The sequence below is a fragment of the Oncorhynchus mykiss genome, chromosome 12 (assembly GCF_013265735.2).
Source record: "Oncorhynchus mykiss isolate Arlee chromosome 12, USDA_OmykA_1.1, whole genome shotgun sequence".
Classification (NCBI taxonomy): domain Eukaryota; kingdom Metazoa; phylum Chordata; class Actinopteri; order Salmoniformes; family Salmonidae; genus Oncorhynchus; species Oncorhynchus mykiss.
The window spans coordinates 17,248,740-17,275,230 of NC_048576.1; the positions used below are offsets into that span (position 1 = coordinate 17,248,740).

Genomic DNA, 26,491 nt, shown 5'->3' on the forward strand with positions numbered 1-26,491 from the left:
GAGGCGCTACCAGGAGACAGGCCAGTACATCAGGAGACGAGGAGGAGGCCGTAGGAGGGAAACAACCCAGCAGCAGGACCGCTACCTCCGTCTTTGTGCAAGGAGGAGCAGGAGGAGCACTGCCAGTGCCCTGCAAAATGACCTCCAGCAGGCCACAAATGTGCATGTGTCTGCTCAAACGGTCAGAAACAGACTCCATGAGGGTGGTATGAGGGCCCGACGTCCACAGGTGGGGGTTGTGCTTACAGCCCAACACCGTGCAGGACGTTTGGCATTTGCCAGAGAACACCAAGATTGGCAAATTCGCCACTGGCGCCCTGTGCTCTTCACAGATGAAAGCAGGTTCACATTGAGCACGTGACAGACGTGACAGTCTGGCGACGCCGTGGAGAACGTTCTGCTGCCTGCAACATCCTCCAGCATGACCGGTTTGGCGGTGGGTCAGTCATGGTGTGGGGTGGCATTTCTTTGGGGGGCCGCACAGCCCTCCATGTGCTCGCCAGAGGTAGCCTGACTGCCATTAGGTACCGAGATGAGATCCTCAGACCCCTTGTGAGACCATATGCTGGTGCGGTTGGCCCTGGGTTCCTCCTAATGCAAGACAATGCTAGACCTCATGTGGCTGGAGTGTGTCAGCAGTTCCTGCAAGAGGAAGGCATTGATGCTATGGACTGGCCCGCCCGTTTCCCAGACCTGAATCCAATTGAGCACATCTGGGACATCATGTCTCGCTCCATCCACCAACGCCACGTTGCACCTCAGACTGTCCAGGAGTTAGCGGATGCTTTAGTCCAGGTCTGGGAGGAGATCCCTCAGGAGACCATCCGCCACCTCATCAGGAGCATGCCCAGGCGTTGTAGGGAGGTCATACAGGCACGTGGAGGCCACACACACTACTGAGCCTCATTTTGACTTGTTTTAAGGACATTACATCAAAGTTGGATCAGCCTGTAGTGTGGTTTTCCACTTTAATTTTGAGTGTGACTCCAAATCCAGACCTCCAAGGGTTGATAAATTTGATTTCCATTGATAATTTTTGTGTGATTTTGTTGTCAGCACATTCAACTATGTAAAGAAAAAAGTATGCAATAAGAATATTTCATTCATTCAGATCTAGGATGTGTTATTTTAGTGTTCCCTTTATTTTTTTGAGCAGTGTATATTAAGTTAAAATAAGTGTTCATTCAGCATTGCTGTAGTTGTCATTATTACAAATAAATAAATAAATACATTGTAAAAAATGTAAATCGTCCAATTAATCGGTATCGGCTTTTTTTGGACCTCTAATAAATCGGTATTGGCCTTGAAAAATCATAATCGGTCAACCTCTAATACAAACCCCCCAAAAATAAATTTTAATTCCAGGTTATAAGGCAACAAAATAGGAAAAATGCCAAGGGGGTGAATACTTTCACAAGCCATTTTGTAAAAAAAAGACACAAATCCACACCCAGTACAGCAGCAGTAAAACCACGGTGTGTTGTTTGTGTGACATTATATCTTAGCAGTGCATTGACCCTCCTGAGCTAAAAAAAACAACCCCAAAACTAAACGTAACAACTGGAAACTGACCTAAACAAACACTGTATCAACCAGAGGTGAGTTAGGGGGAGGTTTGACGTGGCTCTTGGGTTAGAAGATGCCCTTAAGGCGTCAGCATGCTTCAGTTCGGCTGGTGCTTAGCCGAACTCGGCTAGCCAAACAGAACGAGTGTGCTTGCATACTCCCTTAAAAGACCTTTGCTTAAAAAAAACGAGAAAAAGCGTCAATAGCAGTTTGTCCATTTTGAGACGCCGTAGTGTTTTTCTCTTCTGGGCTGAGCTGAGCACACTGCGCAACCCCTGGTCATGGAGGAGATAACAGGCTGGATCACAGAGCTATTCTTGGCATTAGTGAGTGTGGAAGAAGAGAAGAGGGGCTCAGTGAAGGGAGGTAAAGTCCTTTCTCCCTCTGCTCAGAGGAGTGTTAGGGGCTACGTGGGGGAGGAAGAGGATAGAGAGAAGAAAGGATGCAGTGTGACTATTTCTCCTCGTAGTCCTGAGATGGAGACTCCTGCTTGTTCTTCTTACTGCGAGGAGCCTCTTCCTCTGGATCCTGCCAACAAACAGACGAACATACAAACACAACCATATCTGAGGAAATCAATTTGTCCATTTATTCAATTAAAAATGTGGATGGGATAAAAAGAGATTAAGGAGGCTTTGATTTTTAAGGAGGCCCTCATGCCACTCATATTCTTTGTGGAGGAAGAGTAGAATATAGAGTACCAGACTGGCCAGGGTATATGGTAGAATATAGAGTTGAGTACCAGAGTGGCTTTGCGGCTGTCTGAGGTGTCCTTTTCTCCCGAGGAAGTCTGGCTGCTGTCTCTCTTGTCCCTCTCTGATGGGTTGCTCTTCACTGCACCAAACACACAATAACACACCATATTAAATACCTATTAAACCAGTCACTGTCAGATCTTCAACTGTTGAATGACTGTCTGTAAATCTGCATTGCTTGCTGTTTGGGGTTTTAGGTTGGGTTTCTGTATAGCACTTTGTGACATCTTCTGGTGTAAGGGCTTTAGAAATACATTTGATTTGTATATTTGAACATCAATTAGTATTGGTATTTTGGTATGATCCCCATTAGCTGTTGCTACTGATCCCCAAAAGCAGCAGCTACTCTTCCCGGGGTCCACAAAGAACATTAAAACATGACATAATAGAGAACATTAATAGACAACATCTCAAGAACTGAACTACATAAAAAAAGCCACATGTAGCCTACATATCATTATATACACACACAAACTCTCTCGGTCAAATAGGTTTGCTGTTCACTTGAGCAATATGGAGATGGAATGGAGTTCCATGCAATAATGGCTCTATATGATATTGTACACTTTTTTGAGTTTGTTCTGGATTTGGGGGCTGTAAAAAGACCCCTGGTGGCATGTTTGGTGGGGTAAGTTTGTGTGTCAGAGCTGTGTGTAAGTTGACTATGCAAACAATTTGGGATTTTCAACACATACATTTTTCTTATAAAAATAAGTGATGCAGTCAGTCTCTCCTCACCTCTTAGCCAAGAGAGACTGTCATGCATAGTATTTACATCAGCCCTCTGATTACAATGAAGAGCAAGACGTGCCACTCTGTTCTGGGCCAGCTGCAGCTTAACTAGGTCTTTCCTTGCAGCACTCAACCACACAACTGGACAATAATCAAGATTAGACAAAACTAGAGCCTGCAGGACTTGCTTTTTGGAGTGTGGTGTCAAAAAAAGCAGAGCATCTCTTTATTACAGATAGACCTCTTACCATCTTTACAACCATTGAATCTATATGTTTTGACCATGACAGTTTACAATATAAGGTAAGGCCAAGTAATTTAGTCTCCTCAGCTTGTTCAACAGCCACACCATTCATTACCAGATTCTGAGGTCTAGAACGTAGGGAATGATTTGTACCAAATACAATGCTCTTAGTTTTAGATATTCAGAACTGGCCACCAATTCCAAAACAGACTGTAACTCTTTCTTAAGAGTTTCAGTGACTTCATTAGCTGTGGTTGCTGATGTGTATATGGTTTAATCAACCGCATACGTGGACACACATGCTTTGTTCAATGCCAGTGGCAGGTCATTGGTAAAAATAGAAAAGAGTAGAGGGCCCAGAGAGCTGCCCTGCGGTACACCACAATTTGCATGTTTGACGTTATAGAAGCTTCCATTATTTGAGTTATATTAGATAGATATCTCTGAATCCTCGATATGGCAGAGGTTGAAAAGCCATAACACATGCGTTTTTTCAACAACAGGTTATGGTCAATAATATCAAAGGCTACACTGACATCTAACTGTACAGCCCCACAAACATATTATTATCAATTTCTTTCAAACAATCATCAGTCATTTGTGTCAGTGCAGTGCATATTGAGTGCACTTCTCTATAAGCATGGTGAAAGCCTGTTGTTAAATTGTTTACAGAGAAATAGCATTGTATTTGGTCAAACACATTTTTTTTCCAAAGGTTTGCTAAGAGCTGGCAGCAAGTTTATGTTTCTGCTGTTAGAACCAGTAAAGGCCGCTACCAAAGGCCCAGATAAATCATGCATTATTTCTGTAACAAGACCTACTGTTGATGTTCATGTTTACACTTTTATTTGCTACTTGTAAACAACTCAAGGGCAACTGTAACAGATTAATGCTCCTGTGTGATGATATGGAGTAATTACTTGTGCTCAGATAAAAAGGCATGTCTGGGAGAGAGTAATAAATATAGGCATACTTGAAAGAGAGAGGTAGAGAGAGAGGGCTATAGAGAGATAGAGGGGGTAGAGAGAGAGAGAAAAAGAGAGGGGGAGAGAGAGAAAAAGAGAGGGCGTAGAGAGAGAGAGAGAGAAAGAGTGATGGGGTAGAGAGAGAAAAGGAGAGGGGGAGAGAGAGAGAGACAGACGAAAAGAGAGAGAGAGGAGGAGAAAGAGAAAAAGAGTGAAAGAGGGGATAAAGAGAGAGAGTTCTATTTTGTACCATGCTGAGAGAGGTCTCTTGTTAGCAGGGGTGCAGATGGAGGGTTGGCAGTTGAAGCCTCGAGGGTCTGGTCACAGCTGCACTCCCTCTCTCTCTCAGCGGGATAGAAAAGATAACCCTTTCTCCTTCTCTCTCTCTCCCACAGTCTCCCAGTGTGATGAGCCTCTGAGTACAGCCCTGTAACTTCAGGCCTAACGACTGGAGCTCTCCAGCTAACCAAACAGCAATTGAAGAAACACTAAACCCTACCACAGGGTTCACGCATCCAGTTCTATTAAAAGTGTATGGATGGGCCACTACAGGAGGGGATTTCAGACTGGGAATTTGAGTGTGATTCCCCATGTTGGTGGTAGTGGTAGTGTGTCTCACCCCTCTTGCAGTCAGGGCTCTGGTCGCTCTTGGCCTCACTGTTGTCGCCATGGGATACGGTGGTGGGTTCGGGGGCTGGGCTAGTGCTGGTTTCCTGTTTGACGGGGGAGGATTCAGCGATAGAACTCTGGTTACTGTTGTCGTCTGAGAAAAAGAAGGGGAGAGGGAAGAAGACAGAAGGTTTTTACATTTGTTTAACCTTTAACTCCATCATGGGTCCACAAGGCATACACACTGACCCACACACTGCACGTTAAGCGTCCTACAGAGTTCAAAGCTGCGGAGCCGTGTTATTTACTTTGAGATATGGCGGCCACTAGATAACAGCCAATATGTAATAATGGACCGTTTGTCAGAGTTTCGCAGCTATGGACTCTGAATTGAGCTTTACCCACCATTCATGTCCATCATCCCAGGAGAAGAGCTGTTCTCTGGTGTGGTCAATTCTGACCCATACTTCTCATCCTTCCCCTTCTTCTTCTGCAAGACAACAGACAGGGGCAGAAATACTGTTTACATACAACACAATGACGTGACATGAGTTTGAGATGCTGAGAGAATTCTATAAAAGAACTAGACACTGAACTAGACACACGGGCTGTGGTGTGGTGGTGTGTGTGGTGGGCTGTGGTGTGGTGGTGTGTGTGTGTGGGCTGTGGTGTGGTATGGTGGTGTGTGTGATGGGCTGTGGTTTGGTGGTGTGTGTGGTGGGCTGTGGTGTGGTGGGCTGTGGTGGGCTGTGGTTTGGTGGTGTGTGTGGTGGGCTGTGGTGTGGTGGTGTGTGTGGTGGGCTGTGGTGTGGTGGGCTGTGGTGGGCTGTGGTGTGGTATGGTGGTGTGTGTGGTGGGCTGTGGTTTGGTGGTGTGTGTGGTGGGCTGTGGTGTGGTGGGCTGTGTATTATGTACTTCATCTGCTGTTTTGGGCTCAGTCACTGGAACCCACTTGAAGATCCTCAGGGATGTGTCTCCAACTGTCACCCATTTCTTCTCCCTGGTAGAGAGAGACGCACGCACACACACAATTATTTAAATGGTTCAATTCGATTCGCATTCAATGTTCCTTTAGTGATAACAGCTCTCTCAGGGCATCCCACAAAACACAATACAGACTAAGTTCAGTCGGAAATAAACAACAATATGGAGAGGAGACAGTCCCAGACTTTTGTTATAGAATAACATAGTTCCTATCACTCCTGGTTTATACTCGAGTAGCGCAGCAGTCTAAGGCACTTCATCTCAGTGCTAGAGGCGCCACTACAGACCCCGGTTCGATTCCAGGCTCTATCACAACCGGCCGTGATTGGGAGTCCCATAGGGCCGCGCACAATTGGCCCAGCGTCATCCGGGTTTGGCCCGGAGTAGGCAGTCATTGTAAATATGAATTTGTTAACTGACTTGCCTAGTTAAATAAAAGGTTAAAAAAAATAGGACTTTTTGCATTATAATAATAAAATAGTATTACATTTTTGCAATAGCAAACGTGATCCAATACAAATGTGGGCCTATTACAATTGAAAATCTAAATAGTTTTGATTCAAGGGGTACAAGTAAACATATCCATATGAAAACAAACTGAAGTAAGCTATTAGAATTTGTTTACATTCTTTCCATCTCGAAAGTTTCCTAACTGTAATTTGCAAATGACCTTAAAAAATGTCCTATCTTTTCAATTATTTTGCAGAATTACTCTATTTAATGGAGACATGGGTGCAGAATCTCACTTTTAATTCATAAAACGAATCCACTGGTGAAAATAAATGTTGCCTTGATATAAAGTTCATAAACATAATTTTGAAATAAAATGTAAAAAATTCCAGTGTTATTTCTATTTGTAAAACCCTGAGACTGACTGCTTGTTCAGCAATCCAGTAGTCCTACGCTCTCCCTCTCCCAGACCCCACCGCGCAATCTCTGTTCGACCTAAAGGGCGACCCAAAGCGCTTAATTTAAAACTCCAGACGGTCTAAAAACTACTCCGGCTCTAGAGCGCACTTGTCATAGTCCTGAAGTGTGTTAATGAATGATTTGCGTCGAGTCAGTGTTCTGTCGGCTCTCTCCCACTACAGCAGCTAGGAGAAAGGAATGGCTTCATGTGACTGCAACGAAATGGCTTCTGGGTTTAACCCACATTAAACCTTGGTGGGAAATTCTCTAGAATAATAGGGATCTCGGTTTGTAGGCTACTCGATATACGTAGCCACGCACACCACGAGTGCGCCCTGCGCACATGAGTAGAGATGCTGTCCTAAATCCCATATTTCAATCGCATGCTCATTCGTTCAATTTCCCTCTCAAAACAGGCAAGGCTTTTTCTCATGTTTGTTAACGAATGGTGTTTTTTCCCCTCTGTCTTACCATTTCCGTACTTTCTCAATCGCGGCCATAACCCGCTTGATGTCATCTTTCGCCCTGCTTCGAGTCTCGGCTCGTACCGACCTGCCCGACATTGCCGCGGTTGGAAGGCTTGGAAATATTTTAAAGCTCGCCGGCAGTTCTGACACAATGCAAACACACCGTACAGAGCGCACAGAGGAGCCAGCGCGCTTGCGCCAAGTGGAGAGGAGCGAGTAGGGCCCGCTGCAGAGATGCGCCTTGTTTCCCCACAGTAATACAGACAGCAGAACAAAGCCACACAAACTCAACTATGGAAAACCTTGCCTGAAGAGTCTGAAATAATATTATAGGTAAAACAAAGGGTAATTATTTTTTTGCACGATAGTACTCGTGGCAAAAGTGACAATTTATATTATTACGCCCATTAAACAGCCTACATTTACGTTTATATTAGGCTACTTCTAAACAAAATAAAATGTTGGGTTTCTCTTATGCTTACAATTATGTTTTGATTCTAGCTTGAACAGTTGCTAAGATTAGATTTGTTTGTGGTCTTTAATAAATAACTATTTTGGATGCAGTAGTTGTACGCTAGAATGCTAACGCTCATTGATATAGGCTGTAGCAAACGCTAGCTAAAGTTTTTTTAAATGATTATACAGTGCATTCGGAAAAGTATTCAAACCCCTTGACTATTCCCATACATTGTTACATTACAGCCTTATTCTAAAATGGATAAAACAATGTATCAATCTACACAGATACCCCATAATGACAGCAAGAACAGGTTTCTTGAAATTTGTGGAAGTATTATTATTTTTTTAAATAACCTTAGTTACATAAGTATTAAGACCCTTTGCTATGAGAATTAAAATTGAGCTCAGGTGCATCCTGTTTCCATTGATCATCCTTGAGATGTTTCTACAACTTAATTGTCGTCCACCTGTGGTAAATTCAATTGATTGGACATGATTTGGAAAGGCACACACACCTGTCTATATAAGGCCCTACAGTTGACAGTGCATGTCAGAGCAAAAACCAAGCCATGGGGTTGAAGGAATTGTCTGTAGAGCTCCAAGATAGGATTGTGTCGAGGCACAGATCCGGAGAAGGGTACCCAAAACTTTCTGTAGCATTAAAGGTCCAAGAAAACAGTGGTCTCCAACATTCTTAAATGGAAGAAGTTTGGAACCACCAAGACTCTTGCTAGAGCTGGCCTCCCGGCCAAACTTAGCAATCAGGGGAGAAGGGCATAGGTCAGGGAAGTGACCAAGAACCCAATGGTCACTCTGATAGAGCTCCAGAGTTCCTCTGTGGAGATGGGAGAACCTTCCAGAAAGACAACCATCTCTGCAACACTCCACCAATCAGGCCTTTATGGTAGAGTGGCCAGCCGAATGCCACTCCTCAGTAAAAGGCACATGACAGCCCACTTGGAGCGCTCCAGAGCGCTCACAACCACAGACTGGGCTAACGGTTCACCTTCCAACAGGACAACGACCCTAAGCACACAGCCAAGACGATGCAGGAGTGGCTTCGGGACAAGTCTCGAAATGTCCTCGAATGGCCTAGCCAAAGCCCAGACTTGAACTCGATTGAACATCTCTGGAAAGACCTGAAAATAGCTGTGCAGTGACGCTCCCCATCCAACCTGACAGAGCTTGAGAGGATCTGCAGAGAAGAATGAGAGAAACTCCCCAAATACAGGTGTGCCAAGCTTGTAGCGTCATACCAAAGAAGACTTGAGGCTGTAATCATTGCCAAAGGTGCTTCAACAAAGTACTGAGTAAAGGGTCTGAATGCTCATGTAAATGTGATATTTCAGTTTATTTTTAATAAATTAGAAAAACAATGTGTGTAGATTGATGATGGAAAAATCTATTTAATCAATTTTAGATTAAGGCTTTAACTAACTGTCACGGTTGTCGTAAGAACGGGACCAAGGCGCAGCGGATGTTGAGTTCCACATATTTATTGGAAAGTGAAACTTAAAGAAAAAACAATAAATCAATAAACGAACAACTAAACGTGGCTACGTGGTGCAGAAACACAAAACAATATCCCACAAACACAGGTGGGAAAAATAGCTACTTAAATATGATCTCCAATTAGAGACAACGATTACCAGCTGCCTCTAATTGGGAATCACACAAAACACCAACATAGAAAATATAAACTAGCATACCCCCTAGTCACGCCCTGACCTACTACACCATAGAGAAACAAGGGCTCTTATGGTCAGGGCGTGACAGTAACAAAATGTGGAAAAACTGAAGGGGTCTGAATACTTTCCAAATGCACTGTATACAGAGTGCATACATTTTTAAAAATGTGACCGGGATGGCAGAATAAAGTCAGACTTATTTCCATTGTGGTCCTTGTTTTTATTTTTGTACGTAACATTACATACAGTGCCTTGCAAAAGTATTCACCCCCTTGGCGTTTTTCCTATTTTGTTGCATTACAACCTGTAATTTAAATTGATTTTTATTCGGATTTCATGTAATGGACATACACAAAATAGTCCAAATTGGTGAAGTGAAATGAAAAAAAATCCCCAAATTCTAAACAAAAATCTGGTAAAGTTGTGCGTGTATATGTATTCACCCCCTTTGCTATGAAGCCCCTAAATAAGATCTGGTGCAACCAATTACCTTCAGAAGTCACATAATTAATTAAAGTCCACCTGTGTGCAATCTAAGTGTCACATGAGCTGTCACATGATCTCAGTATATATACACCTGTTCTGAAAGGCCCCAGAGTCTGCAACACCACTAAGCAAAGGGCACCACCAAGCAAGCTGCATCATGAAGACCAAGGAGCTCTCCAAACAGGTCAGGGACAAAGTTGTGGAGAAGTACAGATCAGGGTTGGATTATAAAAAATATTTTAAACTTTGAACATCCCACGGAGCACTATTAAATCCATTATTAGAAATGGAAAATGACACCACAACAAACCTGCCAAGAGAGGGCCGCCCACCAAAACTCACAGACCAGGCAAGGAGGGCATTAATCAGAGAGGCAACAAAGAGACCAAAGATAACCCTGAAGGAGCTACAAAGCCCCACAGCGGAGATTGGAGTATCTGTCCATAGGACCACTTTAAGCCGTAGAGCTGGGCTTTACGGTAGAGTGGCCAGATCATCCAAATGCTCTCTAGCAAACTTCAGACGGGCCTGGACATGTACTGGCTTAAGCAGGGGGACACGTCTGGCACTGCAGGATTTGAGTAGTGTGTTACTGATGGTAGGCTTTGTTACTTTGGTCCCAGCTCTCTGCAGGTCATTCACTAGGTCCCCCCGTGTGGTTCTGGGATTTTTGCTCACCGTTCTTGTGATCATTTTAATCCCACAGTGTGAGATCTTGCGTGGAGCCCCAGATCGAGGGAGATTATCCGTGGTCTTTTGTATGTCTTCCATTTCCTAATAATTGCTCCCACAGTTGATTTCTTCAAACCAAGCTGCTTACCTATTGCAGATTCAGTCTTCCCAGCCTGGTGCAGGTCTACAATTTTGTTTCTGGTGTCCTTTGACAGCTCTTTGGTCTTGGCCATAGTGGAGTTTGGAGTGTGACTGTTTGAGGTTGTGGACAAGAGTCTTTTATACTGATAACAAGTTTAAACAGGTGCCATTAATACAGGTAACGAGTGGAGGACAGAGGAGCCTCTTAAAGAAGAAGTTACAGGTCTGTGAGAGCCAGAAATCTTGCTTGTTTGTAGGTGACCAAATACTTATTTTCCACCATAATTTGCAAATAAATTCATAGAAAATTCTACAATGTGATTTTCTGGATTTTCTTTCTAATTTTGTCTGTCATAGTTGAAGTGTACCTATGATGAAAATTACAGGCCTCTCTCATCTTTGTAAGTGGGAGAACTTGCACAATTGGTGGCTGATTAAATACTTTTTTGCCTCCATTGTATGTGATGGAAGGATGAAAATGTATAAAATGAGTGTGCTGAGACTGGGGAAGTTGGTTGCTCCATGGACCAGCTCGGCTTGATACTTTGTAATAAAGTCTATTTGAATTCACAAGTTCCGGTATCTGAGAAATATTTTTGGACCAATATTTCTACGACATAAATGGTGAGCTTGCCAGGAGTGGCTACAAGGGACCAATGAACAGTGGAAAACTCTGTGGTTGCAGATGGGTCTTTTTGGACAAATTACACAAACAGGTGTAATAGGTTTACCTAAGAAAAGGTAAACAAAGTTCTTACTTATAGTATAAAGTTTGTGTGGTTCGTTTCGAGAGCCTGCCTCAGCAATAGAACACCAAGTAGGTCTCTGTAACGCCCGGGGTGTAGTGGAGGAAGAAGTCAGGCGCAGGAAGCAGAGAGTTCAGGGTAGCGCTACTTTTAATGCACCACAACGGTAAAACGACGCCAACCCAAACAAATGCCTCAAACACAGGGAACTTAAACAGTCCAGCAAAATACAAACACACAGACAACCGTGACCTACAGCCGTGTACACACGTACACTGAAATAATCCCGCACAACCAGCAGGTGGGCCGGCTGGTAAATAAAGCCCAACCAATTAGCCTAAACTAAACACAGGTGCAACTAATAAACAGAAAACGGGGAAAAGGGATCAGTGGCAGCTAGTAGGCCGGTGACGACAACCGCCGAGCGACAGTGACAACAACCGCCGGCGCTACCCCCCCCCAAACCCCCCCCCCCCCCTGACGCGCGCCGACACCGGCCTCGAGGGCGAGGCGCAGGGCGAGGCGCAGGGCGATCCGGATGGAGGCGATGGAACTCCCTCAACAGTGACGGGTCCAAGATGTCCCCCACCGGTACCCAGCACCTCTCCTCCGGACCGTACCCCTCCCAGTCCACAAGGTACTGCAGGCCCCTCACCCAGCGTCTCGAGTCCAGAATGGCCCGTATCATGTACGCCGGGGACTTCTCGATGTCCAGACAGGGCGGAGGGACCTCCGGAACCTCACCGTCCTGCAGGGGACCAGCTACCACCGGCCTGAGGAGAGACACATGAAACGAGGGGTTAATGCGATAATAGGAAGGGAGTTGTCATCTATAACACACCTTGTTTATCCTCCTCAGGACTTTGAAGGGCCCCACACACTGCGGCCCCAGCTTCCGGCAGGGCAAGCGGGGGGGTAGGTTTCGGGTCGAGAGCCAGACCCTGTCCCCCGGTACAAACATGGGGGCCTCTGTTCTGCCGTCCACTGGCTTGTTTGAGGGATTCCTGGACGACCCTCCAGGTCTCCTTGGAGCGCTGCACCCACTTCTCCACCGCAGGAGACTTGGTCTGACTCGGATGCCAAGGTGCCAGGACTGGCTGGTAGCCCAACACACACTGAAACGGTGATAGGTTCGTTGAGGAGTGACGGAGTGAGTTTTGGGCCAACTCCACCCATGGGATGTACCTAGAGCACTCCCTGGGCCGGTCCTGGCAATACGACCGCAGAAACCTACCCACCTCCTGGTTCACTCTCTCCACCTGCCCATTACTCTCGGGGTGATAACCAGAGGTCAGGCTGACCGAGACCCCCAGGCGCTCCATGAGTGCCCTCCATACCCGGGACGTGAACTGGGGACCCCGATCAGAGACGATGGGTAAATAACGCCTCTGCAGTCTGTAGGGCTGTAGGGAGACCGGGCAATGGCAGGACTTAGAAAACCGATCCACAACCACCAAAACCGTAGTGTTCCCCTGAGACGGGGAAGATCAGCCTTACTCTGGGCGCACACCGTACAGGAAGAGACATAAACCTTAACGTTCCTAGCCAAGGCATCTAGGAGCAACAATGGCTCAGCCACAAGGTTGTAGACCACACCAGCTCACAGAATGGGACGGCTGAGTGTGGAAGCGCGTAACGTGTAAAAATCGTCTGTCCTCGGTTGCAACAATCACTACCGAAATCCAAACTGCCTCTGGAAGCAAAGTCAGCTCAAGAACCATTCGCTAGCTTCATGAAATGGGTTTCCATAGCCGAGCAGCCGCACAAAAGCCTAAGATCACCATGCGCAATGTCAAGCGTCGGCTGGAGTGGTGTAAAGCTCAGCGCCATTGGACTCTGGAGCGGTGAAAACGCATTCTCTGGCGTGATGAATCACACTTCGAATCTTGTTTTTTTTATTTTAATTTTACCTTTATTTAACTAGGCAAGTCAGTTAAGAACATATTCTTATTTTCAATGACGGCCTAGGAACAGTGGGTTAACTGCCTTGTTCAGGAGTGGAACGACAGATTTGTACCTTGTCAGCTCGGGGATTTGAACTTGCTGACAAGGTACAAATCTGTCGTTCTGCCCCTGAAGAAGGCAGTTAACCCACTGTTCCTAGGCCGTCATTGAAAATAAGAATTTGTTGGAGGGCGTTCATGGAGTCCAACACTCTAACCACTAGGCTACGCTGCCGCCCCGGTTTGGAGGATGTCAGAAGAACTCTACGTGCCCCAATGCATAGTGCCAACTGTAAAGGTTGGTGGGAGGAGGAATAATGGTTTGGGGCTGTTTTTTGTTCCAGTGAAAGGAATTCTTAACGCTACAGCATACAATGACATTCTAGACAATTCTGTGCTTTCAACTTTGTGGCAACAGTTTGGGGAAGGCCCTTTCCTGTTTCAGCATGACTATGCCCCCATGCACAAAGCGAAGTCCATACAGAAATGGTTTGTCGAGATCAGTGTGGAAGAACTTGACTGGCCTGAACAGAGCCCTGACCTCAACCCCATCGAACACCTTTGGGATGAATTGTAACACCGACTGCGAGCCAGGCCTAAACGGCCATCATCAGTCCCCACCCTCACTAATGCTCTTGTGGCTGAATGGAAGCAAGTCCCCGCAGCAATGTTCCATCTAGTGGAGAGCCTTTCCAGAAGAGTAGAGGCTGTTGTAGCAGAAATTGTTGTATGCTGAGGCAGTGAAGAAAGTAAAGGGGGAGGGGTCCTGAGAGGAGTGGTGTGAGTAGTAGAACTGTACCAGTACAGAGGGATAGGACAACAAGTGATAAATGTTTCAGCAAGATTGGATTTTTAGCATTTATACAATGGTTATCAATTGTACTGCAGGGATGGAACGTAAGTCACAGATAATTGAGGTTGTGGTGGTAGCTGCAGAGAGGTGTTTGGGGGTGCGAGACTTGACATCAGAAGAGTTACAGGGTGTGTTAAGTGGTGGTGTCCCATCCTTTCAGGCTGTTGGCCTGAAGTAGGAGTAAATATATTTAAATAGTAGGGTGGTTGGTTTTTAGTGAGTGTAGGGTTAGATTGTAAGGTATTTGTTGATCATTTATTATTATTATATTTATTTTTTTAAGCAACCTATAAGTTAAACTCCAGTCTAGTAGGTGCCGGTAATGCAACGTGTGTTGGATGCCAACTGCCGTTAAACCTAATCGAAGAAGGAGAAGAAGAAGCCTTCAAATAGTTTACGTCATCAGATTGCGACATGATGACAGATGACTGAAATTGTCAGAAATACGTCTAGAAAAAAGGATTTCGCATGGGTTTACTCTGGTTTAACTGACCTCTATTTCTGATACATGTGTTTTTAACGTTAGACTGCATTTTTTGACATCCTGCGAAGAAATAAGAAACCAACTTTCGGCCTCGTAGCTACTTCCAGTTGCTGCCACTGACTAATCTTTGACTAAACTTCGAGAATATAGCTAGCTAGCTACCGATAGTTAGATTTCAGATGCAACAGCCCTCGAAAATGAACGAAGAAGGTAGGTGTGTGTGTGTGTGTGTGTGTGTTTGTGTGAGATAATTGAACCAACTGAACAGACAAACATGGCTGTTGTCTTCATTGGTAGAGTACTACTGAGTAGGCTAGTCATTAGTGTGACCCAAGACTGCTCTCCCTCACTCTTGTCAGAGTTGGTGGAGTACTTCAGGACCCAGATGAGGACAGACCCTGACATGGCCTCTGCTGTAGCAGCCATCCGCACCCTGCTGGAGTTCCTCAGACGAGACAAAGGTCTGACCACTCTCTTCTTTCTGCCTATTAGTCATACTAATGTCAAAATCATACCAAGCAAAATAGTGTGTTTTGTCATACAAGTTTGGTATTTCATACTTTTATGACTGTTTCCCTGAATTGTTATGGAAGCTCGCATGATCCCCGTAATTCGATCTCTGGATACAATCGGCCCCTCCATGTTACTCTGTTCCCTGCTCCCCTGCTCAGGTGAGACAATCCTGGGTCTGAGGGAGAGCCTGAAGTGGGCCACAGACTGTCTGACGGAGGTGGACTCCTCTGTAGCCGTGTCCTCTGGAGGGGAGCTGTTCCTTCGCTTCATCAGCCTCACATCACTGGAGCACCAGGTTAGGGCCATACACAGCCATAGACTACTGCACATACACGTACATTTTTTTTATTTTTGCCATGAAATATAAACCAAGTTTAAATACTCTCCATTCTATCCCTTCTAATTTTGTCATTCTATTAGAAATACACCACAAATAAACTTATTATACAGCTTATTGGCACTCGTTTATTTTATGAACAGAAAAAATGTCTATGCATGCCCCTGTACACCTCACCACAGAAGAGGTCAGAGTTCTCTGACGGCCTCACCTCCCCCTCCATGTTTGTCTCAGGACCTGTCGCGCTGTAAGAAGGTGATGGAGGAGAGAGGAGAGCTGTTCCTGGAGAAGATCTCCCTCTCCAGAACCAAGGTGGCCAAACTCTGCCACACCTTCATCAAAGACGGGGCGGTGAGTGAGTCATGGCGGCAGACATTTTAGGTCAAATTCAGTTTGGCAAACCTGACCAAAAATTCCCCAAAATATAAAGTTCCAAGAATGTTATAAGAAAGATGTATTTTTGAAGAACAAATCTATTTTATTCTCCCTTAGAAAATCCTGACCCATTCCTCCTCCAGAGTAGTATTGAGGGTGCTGGAGAAAGCTGCAGCCGAGAAGAAACGCTTCACAGTCTACGTCACAGAGTCCCAGCCAGATACAGCCGGGTGAGACAACACACATTTCCAAAGCAAACAAGTTGATGGGGGAACTGAACATGTAAGACACACACACACACAGTTTGTGTGACATGTTGTCTGTCCTCTCCAGGAAACAGATGGCTGATGCGCTGAGGAGACTCAATGTTCCTGTGACAGTGGTCCTGGATGCTGCTGTGGGGTAAATACTGACTGTACCAAACACTACCATGGCTTACCTTTCTTAATAAAGGTTAAAGATACATATCCCTTTCTATATCTTTCCACCTACAGTTATGTCCTGGAGAAGGTGGACCTGGTTATTGTAGGAGCAGAAGGAGTCGTTGAGAGTGGAGGCATCATCAACAAGGTGTGTTCTGGGAACAATGAACTCATAATAATAAAGTCAAACATGTATTGTAGTATGTAGCAGTGTGCAAGTGACGGCGTTGGTTGATATGTCTGTACAGATTGGAACCTATCAGATGGCAGTGTGTTCCAAAGCCCACAACAAGCCCTTCTACGTGGTAGCGGAGAGCTTCAAGTTTGTCCGTCTCTACCCTCTTAACCAGCAGGACGTCCCAGACAGATTTAAGGTGAGAGTTAACCATTCAGGGCCTGCCAGCAATATATACAGGGCCTTCAGAAAGTATTCACACCCCTTGACTTTTTCCATATTTTGTTGTTACAGCCTGAATTTGAATTGGATTATTTGTTTTTTGTCACTGGCCTACACACAATACCCCATAGTGTCAAAATTGAATTATGTTGTCACATTTTTTACAAATTGATTAAAAATTAAAAGCGGAAATGTCTTGAGTCAAAGGATTCAACCCATTTGTTATGGCAAGCCTAAATAAGTTCAGGAGTAAAAATGTGCTTAACAAGTCACATAGTAAGTTGCATGTACTCACTGTGTGCAATATAATACAATTATTTTTGATGGCTACCTCATCTCTGTACTTCACACGTACAATTATCTGTAATGTCCCTCAGTCGAGCAGTGAATTTCAGACCCAGATTCAACCACATGACCAGTGAGATTTTCCAATGCCTTGCGAAGAACGGTACCTATTGGTACAGTGGCAAGAAAAAAGTATGTGAACCCTTTGGAAATACCTGGATTTGTGCATGAATTGGTCATAAAATTTAAGGAGACAAACAGTCTGCTTAAACTAATAACACACAAACAATTATACATTTTCATGTCTTTATTGAACACACTGTGTAAACATTTACAGTGCAGGGTAGGGAAAGTATGTGAACCCTTGGATTTAATAACTGGTTCACCCTCCTTTGGCAACAATAACATTAACTAAACGTTTTCTGTAGTTGTGGATCAGACCTGCACAACGGTCAGGAGGAATTTTGGACCATTCCTCTTTAAAAAAAAACTTTTCAGTTCAGCAATATTCTTGGGACATCTGGTGTGAACTGCTCTCTTGAGGTCATGCCTCAGCATCTCAGTCGGGTTGAGGTCAGGATTCTGACTGGGCCACTCCAGAAGGCGTATTTTCTTCTGTTGAAGCCATTCTGCTGTTGATTTACTTCTGTGTTTTGGGTCGTTGTCCTGTTGCATCACCCAACTTCTGTTGAGCTCCAACAGAAAGCCTAACATTCTCCTGCAAAAATGTCTTGATAAACTTGGGAATTAATTTTTCCGTCTGATAGCAAGCTGTCCAGGCCCTGAGGCAGCAAAGCAGCCCTGAACCATGATGCTCCCTCCACCATACTTTACAGTTGGTATGAGGTTTTGATGTTGGTGTGCTGTGCCTTTTTTTCTCCACACATAGTGTTCCTTCCAAATGACTCAACTGTTGTTTCATCTGTCCACAGAATATTTTGCCAGTAGCACTGTGGAACATCCAGGTGCACTTTTGCAAACTTCAGACGTGCAGAAATGTTTTTTTTTTAGACAGCAGTGGCTTCTTCCGTGGTGTCCTCCCATGAACACCATTCTTGTTCAGTGTTTTACATATCGTGAACTCGTCAAGAGATGTTAGCATGTTCCAGAGATTTCTGTAAGTCTTTAGCTGACATTCTAGAATCCTTCTTAACCTCATTGAGCATTCCACGCTGTGCTCTTGCAGTCATCTTTGGCCCTCGCTACATATTCGTCGTCAGACCCACTGGCTCCAGGTCATATACAAGTCTATGCTAGATAAAGCTCCGCCTTATCTCAGTTCACTGGTCACGATAACAACACCCACCCGTAGCACACGTTCCAGCTGGTATATCTCACTGATCATCCCCAAAGCCAACACCTCTTTTGGCCGCCTTTCCTTCCAGTTCTCTGCTGCCAGTGACTGGAATGAATTGCAAAAATCGCTGAAGTTGGAGACTTTTATTTCCCTCACCAACTTTAAACATCAACTATCTGGCACCTGTACATAGTCCATCTGTAAATAGCCCACCCAATCTACCTACCTCATCCCCATACTGTTTTTATTTTATTTACTTTTCTGCTCTTTTGCACACCAGTATATCTACTTGCACATCATAATCTGCTCATTTATCACTCCAGTGTTAATCTGCTAAATTGTAATTATTCGCTCCTATGGCCTATTTATTACCTACCTCCTCATGCCTTTTGCACACACTGTATATAGACTTTATTTTTTCTACTGTGTCATTGACTTGTTTGTGTTATTGGCTTGTTTGAGTTACACATGGAGTAAACAATAGTGTTGTCTGTGTCACACTGCTTTGCTTTATCTTGGCCAGGTCGCAGTTGTAAATGAGAACTTGTTCTCAACTAGCCTACCTGGTTAAATAAAACAAATAACAAATCTTTGCAGGACGGCCACTCCTAGGAAGAGTAGCAACAGTGCTTTCTCTGATGAACGTCAGTGCTTTTAGAAATACTTTTGTAAACCCTTTCCAGCAAGGCAACAATTCTTAGGTCTTCTGAGATATCTTTTTTTCGAGGCATGGTTCACATCAGGTAATGCTTGTGAATAGCAAACTCAATTTTTTTGTGTGTTTTTTATAGGGCAAGGCATCTCTAACCAACATCTCCAATCTCATCTTATTGATTGGACTCCAGGTTAGCTGACTCCTGACTCCCATTAGCTTTGGGAGAAGTCATTAGCCTAGGGGTTCACATACTTTTTCCAACCTACACTGTGAATGTTTAAATTATGTATTCAATACAGACAAGAAAAATATAATAATTTGTGTTATTAGTTTAAGCACACTTTGTCTATCGTTGTGACATAGATGAAGACTCAGATTTATGCAAAAATCCAGGTAATTCCAAAGGGTTCACATTCTTTTTTTTGCCACTGTATATGTGTAAAAAAAAACAAAAAGACATTGAATATCCCATTGAGCATGGTGTATCAATACACCCAGTCACTACAAATATACAGGCATCCTTCTTAACTCAGTTGCCAGAGAGGAAGGAAACCGCTCAGGGATTACACCATGAAGCCAATGGTGATTTTAGAACAGTTAAGAGTTTTTAATGGCTTTTTAACGGAGTGAAAAGAAGGAAGCCTTAACAGAATAAATTCCAAAACATGCATCCTATTTGCAACAAGGCACTAAAGTAATACTGCAAAACATGTGGCAAAGCAATTAACTTTTTGTCCTGAATATAAAATGGTTTGTTTGGGGCAAATCCAATACAACACATTACTGAGTACCATTCTCTATATTTTTAAGTATAGTGGTGCATCATGTTCTGTGTATGCTTGTAATCGTTAAGTAGTTCTGTGTATGCTTGTAATCAGTTTTTCAGGCAAAAACATTTACCGAATGGAGCTAAGCACACGCAAAATCCTAGAGGAAAACCTGGTTGTCTGCTTTCTACCAGATACAGGGAGATTAATTCACCAAATGACAATAACCTAAAAAAAACAAGGCTAAATCTAGACTGGAGTTGCTTACCAAAGAGACAGTGAATGTTCCTGAGTGGCTGAGTTAGTTTGGACTTAAATCTACTTGAGAATCAATGGCAAGACCTGAAAATGGTTGTCTAGCAATGATCAACAACCAATTTGACAGAGCATGAAGAATTTTGAAAATAATGGGCTAATGTTGCACAATGCAGGTGTGGAATGCTTAGAATTAGCCAGATAGACTCACAGTGGTAATCAGGGGCATGAATACTTATATAAATTCAATACATTTGCAAACATTTCTATGTGTGTAGATTGGTGAGGGATTATTATTAATTTAATCCATTTTGAATTTAGGCTAACAAAAAAATGTGGAGTAGGTGAAGGGGAATGAATACGTTCTGAAGGCACTCACTGTATGTTGTGCCATGGGCTGATTGGAGATACACACATGCAATTAAAAATTATGTGCACATCTTCCATTGACATTCGTGTGTAACTTATGATGACAATTATGCCGATTTGGCTCCATCTAGTCCTCTTCAGTACTGTTTAACCCATATCTCTCCTCTCTGTGCAGTACATTTTCTCTCTAGTCCTCTTCAGTACTGTTTAACCCATATCTCTCCTCTCTGTGCAGTACATTTTCTCTCTAGTCCTCTTCAGTACTGTTTAACCCATATCTCTCCTCTCTGTGCAGTACATTTTCTCTCTAGTCCTCTTCAGTACTGTTTAACCCATATCTCTCCTCTCTGTGCAGTACAAAGCCGACACCCTGAGGACTGTGTCTGACCTGTCAGATGAACACCCCATGATCGACTACACCCCTCCCTCCCTCATCACGCTCCTCTTCACAGACCTGGGTGTCCTCACCCCCTCTGCCGTCAGCGATGAACTTATCAAACTTTATTTATAACAGTGCCTTAAAACAAAACACCTCAATAAAAAACTCAAAAGGGACACTGACTGGGATCAGTTTGTATCTTTTATAGATTGTTAATTACAAAATATGGCGATACGCATAACTTTACACTGTATACATAACATTCCTGAAAGGTGATGTATCTCTCTGGTTCATAACGGAATAATAGATGTAAAACAGTTGGCTCTATTTTAAAAGTGTATTCAAAGTTCAATGGGTGGTTCTGACCTGCGTCTTATTGTAACAGGCAGTATTTCCCCTATGGTTGTTCTGTAGGCGGGGCATAAAGGCCCCCCTAAAATATAACATGTTCTGTTTTTTTCCATGGTAAACAGGGCCAGGTGGGACAGCCTGACCTGCTGCTAGAACATCGGGGGGAAACACTGACAGGTGTGTTGTTTCATTCGTCCTCCTCTCCCGCTGAGCTGGGTGGGTCCTCTGAGGGGCCTGCTGCTGTCTTCCTCTGGCTCTTCGGTCCTGCTGTCACCTGTTTCTCAAAGTCCTCCTCGCTGATCTGTCCCTTCTTCAATCTCTTCAGGAGACGAGTGTCCTTCAACAGCTCCTTCATGTCCTCATCGTCCATTTCCGAGCCCTGAAGAGAACAAAGGGTTAATTAACAGTCATCTGATGTTCTACTTTTTTCTGCATATGGGCCCAGCTCCCATGTTTAAAAGATGTTCTAAAAGCATTTTACGGCCAATTTCCTGGATCCAGATTAAACCTAGTCCTGGACTAAAAATGTATGTCAATGGGAAATCTCCATGTAGAGTGCATTTTAGATCAGGACTATACTTAATCTGAGTCAGGAAAACCTCCCCTTAATTCTCTAGAAGACTAAATACCTCATCCCGGTTCCTCTTGGCAGCAGTCTTCCTCCTGCGGTCCTTCCTGTTCTTCTGTCTGGACCAGGCTTTGTTCTTATCGTTGTGTCTCTTGGGGGCAGCGGCCCTTTCCTCCCTCTTCTCCTTTAGCTCAATCAGCAGCTTCTGCCTCAGCTTCTCCCGCTGCTTGTCCTTGTAGCGGATATTGTCTGTGTCTATGGTCGTTTCTATGAAGTCAGGGAAGTTCTTCCCTTTCAGCTCGGGCATCCTGGGCATGCGGAGGAGGGCGAAGCCACGGGCCAGCGCAACAAAGTCCAGATCTGACCAATGACAGGAGGAGGATGACATCGTAAACATAATTCTCCTCAGACCATAGCATAAACAATCTAACAACACCATCATACTTGAGGGTCTGTACACAGGGAAGGTGAGGGATTTCTTCTCACCTTTGACCCTGAAAATGAGGCTGCACTCGTGTTTGGCGTAGGCCTGTACGGTGGAGACGAATGCCCTCATGCCCCTGTCGAACATGGCCCGGTCTGCCAGAGCCAGGGCCTTCACCTTGGGCAGAACATCCACCACGTCACTCACTGGGGCCATCTGCTCCAGAGGACACTATCAGGAGACAGGAAGGGGCAGCTTGGTTTTAAATGGAGAGAGCATGGAAGGCAGGCAAGATGGAGAGGGAAACACAAAGGGCATACCTTCTGGTTGATGGACAGGAAGGTAACGTAAGATTCCTCCATGGGGAGCAGGAAGACTGTGGCGTTGCCTTTGTTACCAATGCGCGCAGTCCGTCCACACCGGTGCACAAAGGCACTGGCACAACTAGGGGGGTCGTACTGCAATACCCAGTGGACTTCTGGGATATCAATGCCTCTGGCCATGACGTCAGTACACACCAGGATACCACTGAAACACAACGTCACATTTCAATGCAAAGATCAAACCCATGCTCTCCTCAGCTGAGCTAACAACAATGGATAAAATACCTCTTTAGGCTCCTAAACTCTGAGAAGATCTTGTTGCGTTTGTGTTTCATCTTGCCGTGGATGCAGTGGATGGTGACGCTCTTAATCAGGGCCTCCAAGGCTCGGCCAAAGTACTCCACACACGCACATGTACTGAGCGAGAGAAACAACACATTAACACACACAGCTCTGACAGTGTAGTCCTCACACACACTGAGGGAGAGAAACAACACATTAACACACACAGCTCTGACAGTGTAGTCCTCACACACACTGAGGGAGAGAAACAACACATTAACACACACAGCTCTGACAGTGTAGTCCTCACACACACTGAGGGAGAGAAACAACACATTAACACACACAGCTCTGACAGTGTAGTCCTCACACACACTGAGGGAGAGAAACAACACATTAACACACAGCTCTGACAGTGTAGTCCTCACACACTGAGGGAGAGAAACAACACATTAACACACACAGCTCTGACAGTGTAGTCCTCACACACACTGAGGGAGAGAAACAACACATTAACACACACAGCTCTGACAGTGTAGTCCTCACACACACTGAGGGAGAGAAACAACACATTAACACACACAGCTCTGACAGTGTAGTCCTCACACACACTGAGGGAGAGAAACAACACAACACACACAGCTCTGACAGTGTAGTCCTCACACACTGAGGGAGAGAAACAACACATTAACACACACAGCTCTGACAGTGTAGTCCTCACACACACTGAGGGAGAGAAACAACACATTAACACACACAGCTCTGACAGTGTAGTCCTCACACACACTGAGGGAGAGAAACAACACACACAGCTCTGACAGTGTAGTCCTCACACACACTGAGGGAGAGAAACAACACATTAACACACACAGCTCTGACAGTGTAGTCCTCACACACTGAGGGAGAGAAACAACACATTAACACACACAGCTCTGACAGTGTAGTCCTCACACACACTGAGGGAGAGAAACAACACATTAACACACACAGCTCTGACAGTGTAGTCCTCACACACACTGAGGGAGAGAAACAGCACATTAACACACACAGCTCTGACAGTGTAGTCCTCACACACACTGAGGGAGAGAAACAACACACAGTCCGCAGTGTTGATGAATATAGTCGGCCATTAAGTAGAATACTAGAGGTAGCTGTAGTCATGGTGAGACACTAACATGGAGGGCTGTGTAGCCAGGATACATACCTGAAGAACACCAGCTGTTTCTCATGTTTGTGTTGTCTAAGAAACGCTACCAGACTGTTAAACTTGTCCTCCGCTCTGCAGATCTGGCAAACAAGAAATAACAGAAAAGAAAAAGTGATCAGTCATGGTTTGTATTTTTTCCTGTGTTTTGTGTCTCCACTTACACACAGATGGTTTATAGTCCTTGAGAATGTTATGGCACAGGCTGGCACAGACAGCGAAACCGGTAACAATGCTCTCATCATGAGGCCTCTGAGAATGTGTCTTGGAAGAATGTCTCAGACTAAGAGAACGTTCCGGTCATCCCGTTTTGTGCACAAACTGTTTATTTTGATTTGAACCTTTCTTGGACTATGCAGCATTACTAGTTATTGTTTATGGTCCTCTCATGATAAATAATTACTTTCAGGGATTACATGTAGTTACATTTATTAAAATACAGTTGTGGTACACTTTTTCCTTTGAATCCAGCATTTCCAAACCTGAACTACTCAAATACCCAACAGTGTATGTTACTCACTGTGTAGTAGTTGCAGAGCCTGGCAGGTGTTTTCTGGGTGCAGCTGGCGGCCACGCCCTTCTCCTTCACTGTGATTCGTACAGGGTTCCTGAGACCAGCTCTCACCAGCTTTTCCAGCTCCTGAGTCTGAGTGGCTGAAAACAGACCTGTACGACGCTGCTTAGGGAGGTACCCCAGGATAACATTCAGACTGGAGAGAAAGGGAGGGAGTCAGGTACTTAAAGTGTACTGTGCTGTTGTACCTGACATCAAAGCCAATGTCCAACAGCCTGGTGATTGTACTGAATCCTATTGTATGATTCATATGTCCAATAGTGTACTGTATTGCATAGTTGTAGTCTATTGTATTTCACTATAGTACCTGGCCTCAAAGCCCATATCCAGAAGGCGGTCAGCCTCATCCAGGACCAGGACCTCCAGAAACTTGACTGACAAGGCCAGGTCCAGACCGTCTGCCTTCCTTCTGAACATGTCCTCCAGACGCCCCGGGGTGGCAATCAATATGTTGGCCCTGGAAAAGACAACATTGATTAGAATAATTATCAGTTAGGGAATCCAGTCTCACTTTAAACCAAGTACAACGTATATAAAGGCTTTATATAGCATACATAATGGATTCATAAGCACTACATAAATGCTTCTCAAATCACCTATAAGCGTGTGTCACTCTATAAAGGGTGACATAACCATTCCTAATGTGGGGTGAATTGCCGCCAAATGTGACATAACGCTTAATGTTTATACAAAAGCTTATAGATTGTTTGTGAAGCATTTATGTATGCTATATAAGGCCTTTATAAGTTGTACTTCATTTAAAGTGGGACTGGAAATCCTTTTGTACCTTTACAGGCTTGCTGTATGGCATCAGATCTGGACATAAACATGTGGCACAAAAAAGCTCCCATCTTTGTGTGAGATCAGAGGAAGAGCATATTTACCCCTGTTCCTTAAACTTCTCCACATCCTCAATGGGGTTGCTCCCTCCAATCAACAGAATCTGTCTGAAAGAGGAAGAGTTCGGGTCATAACAGGATTACAATAAGAGTCTTGGAAGAATTAACATTTTAGATCTGGAACAGAGCTTGCTGAACTCTGTTCATGTCTCTGGTTTTATCTCTCCGCTGGCTGTCCCCCTACCTGAACTGAGGGAACTTCTGGAGGAACTGGCCCATCACCTCACTGATCTGCAGGGCCAGCTCTCTGGTCGGCGTGACGATCAGAGCACCAACCTGTGAAACATAACGTCTCAGTTTAATACTGTATATCAAAAGTCAAAGTGAACCATATACTCAAACGGTAACCATTGCAATAAGTCTAAGACACTGAATAACCCAAACCTTACCTGCATTTTCTTCAATTTGTCCTCTCGCTTTATAAGTATCTCTATGATGGGAATCACGAAGGCCAATGTCTTTCCACTGCCAGTCACCTGTAACAGCAACAATAAGATGTGTTGCTTAGACCTTTCTCCTTCCAATAGTTAGCTACCTATGCAATCTGGTTTTGGAGAAATGCAGGACCCAAAACATCCGAGTTACATGGTAAACAATCATGTGTGTCAAGTCATACTTACAGCCTCGGCAGCCACATCTTTATTTCGCATAAACAGTGGAATACAGGCAGACTGGAATATAAAAAATATTTAAATTATTATTGTGGAGGTTGAATTAGAGGAGCTAACGTTATCTAGCTTGTTAGCATAGCTAGCTATGGCATGTGAGTGAAGTAAACGAAAACTGTAAAGAAATGTTAATACCTGAACTGGTGTCATATGTGTAAATCCAAGCTCATTGAGAGTTTGCGTAATACCGTCGTTAAGTTTAACGGGTAAACTATCCCATTTTCCTTCAGTTGTGTTGTCCATGTTGGAAATGCAGCCACAATCCACGCTGTACCGACTTCCTGTACATCGATGTTTACCGTCCGCCTGGAAATCGGAAGCACTGTACATGTTTGTACCGCCAGCGCCAGTTCATCATTCTGAATAATTTCCGTGATCTTTAGACCACAATATTTGTCAAATATATTTTTTTTACCAATAAATAATACGTCAAGACAAACAAAA

The 26,491-nt window shown here is 44.3% G+C and overlaps 3 protein-coding genes across 3 annotated transcripts; 1 reads left to right on the top strand and 2 right to left on the bottom strand.

The window, feature by feature from the left end:
- Positions 1-1,332: 1,332 nt before the first annotated feature.
- On the bottom strand, positions 1,333-7,535 carry LOC110537086 (B-cell CLL/lymphoma 7 protein family member A-like). The gene is made up of 6 exons (XM_021622851.2): positions 7,236-7,535; positions 5,787-5,871; positions 5,277-5,361; positions 4,882-5,025; positions 2,309-2,400; positions 1,333-2,094 (listed from the first exon to the last, which is right to left on the bottom strand). Exons 1-6 carry the CDS (start codon positions 7,325-7,327, stop codon positions 2,020-2,022), a joined length of 573 nt encoding a protein of 190 aa, XP_021478526.1. The 5' UTR covers positions 7,328-7,535; the 3' UTR covers positions 1,333-2,019.
- A 7,046-nt stretch (positions 7,536-14,581) lies between these two features.
- LOC110537088 (translation initiation factor eIF-2B subunit alpha) lies at positions 14,582-20,930 on the top strand. Its single transcript, XM_021622853.1, has 9 exons — positions 14,582-14,913; positions 15,063-15,164; positions 15,375-15,511; positions 15,788-15,904; positions 16,046-16,158; positions 16,262-16,330; positions 16,423-16,498; positions 16,599-16,724; positions 20,731-20,930. The coding sequence occupies exons 1-9, from the start codon at positions 14,883-14,885 to the stop codon at positions 20,884-20,886; spliced, it is 927 nt and encodes a 308-aa protein (XP_021478528.1). The 5' UTR covers positions 14,582-14,882; the 3' UTR covers positions 20,887-20,930.
- A 7-nt stretch (positions 20,931-20,937) lies between these two features.
- Positions 20,938-26,359, bottom strand: ddx55 (DEAD (Asp-Glu-Ala-Asp) box polypeptide 55). Its single transcript, XM_021622852.2, has 13 exons — positions 26,183-26,359; positions 26,000-26,050; positions 25,769-25,855; positions 25,564-25,655; positions 25,365-25,427; positions 24,788-24,937; positions 24,427-24,616; positions 23,907-23,989; positions 22,706-22,837; positions 22,418-22,625; positions 22,160-22,328; positions 21,735-22,033; positions 20,938-21,484 (listed from the first exon to the last, which is right to left on the bottom strand). Exons 1-13 carry the CDS (start codon positions 26,288-26,290, stop codon positions 21,293-21,295), a joined length of 1,824 nt encoding a protein of 607 aa, XP_021478527.1. The 5' UTR covers positions 26,291-26,359; the 3' UTR covers positions 20,938-21,292.
- Positions 26,360-26,491: the final 132 nt, after the last annotated feature.

Excerpts from the sequence above, each read along its gene's own strand:
- LOC110537086 (XM_021622851.2), bottom strand. The coding sequence starts at position 7,327 with ATGTCGGGCAGGTCGGTACGAGCCGAGACTCGAAGCAGGGCGAAAGAT. Across the intron at positions 2,401-4,881 it reads GAGCCCTGACTGCAAGAGGG|TGAAGAGCAACCCATCAGAG; the intron begins GTGAGACACACT and ends TGTTTGGTGCAG. Across the intron at positions 2,095-2,308 it reads ACAGCCGCAAAGCCACTCTG|GATCCAGAGGAAGAGGCTCC; the intron begins GTACTCAACTCT and ends GTTTGTTGGCAG.
- LOC110537088 (XM_021622853.1), top strand. The coding sequence starts at position 14,883 with ATGCAACAGCCCTCGAAAATGAACGAAGAAG. Across the intron at positions 15,512-15,787 it reads TCACATCACTGGAGCACCAG|GACCTGTCGCGCTGTAAGAA; the intron begins GTTAGGGCCATA and ends TGTTTGTCTCAG. Across the intron at positions 16,499-16,598 it reads GTGGAGGCATCATCAACAAG|ATTGGAACCTATCAGATGGC; the intron begins GTGTGTTCTGGG and ends ATGTCTGTACAG.
- ddx55 (XM_021622852.2), bottom strand. The coding sequence starts at position 26,290 with ATGGACAACACAACTGAAGGAAAATGGGATAGTTTACCCGTTAAACTT. Across the intron at positions 26,051-26,182 it reads CACATATGACACCAGTTCAG|TCTGCCTGTATTCCACTGTT; the intron begins GTATTAACATTT and ends TTTATATTCCAG. Across the intron at positions 22,838-23,906 it reads AAACAGCTGGTGTTCTTCAG|TACATGTGCGTGTGTGGAGT; the intron begins GTATGTATCCTG and ends TCTCTCGCTCAG.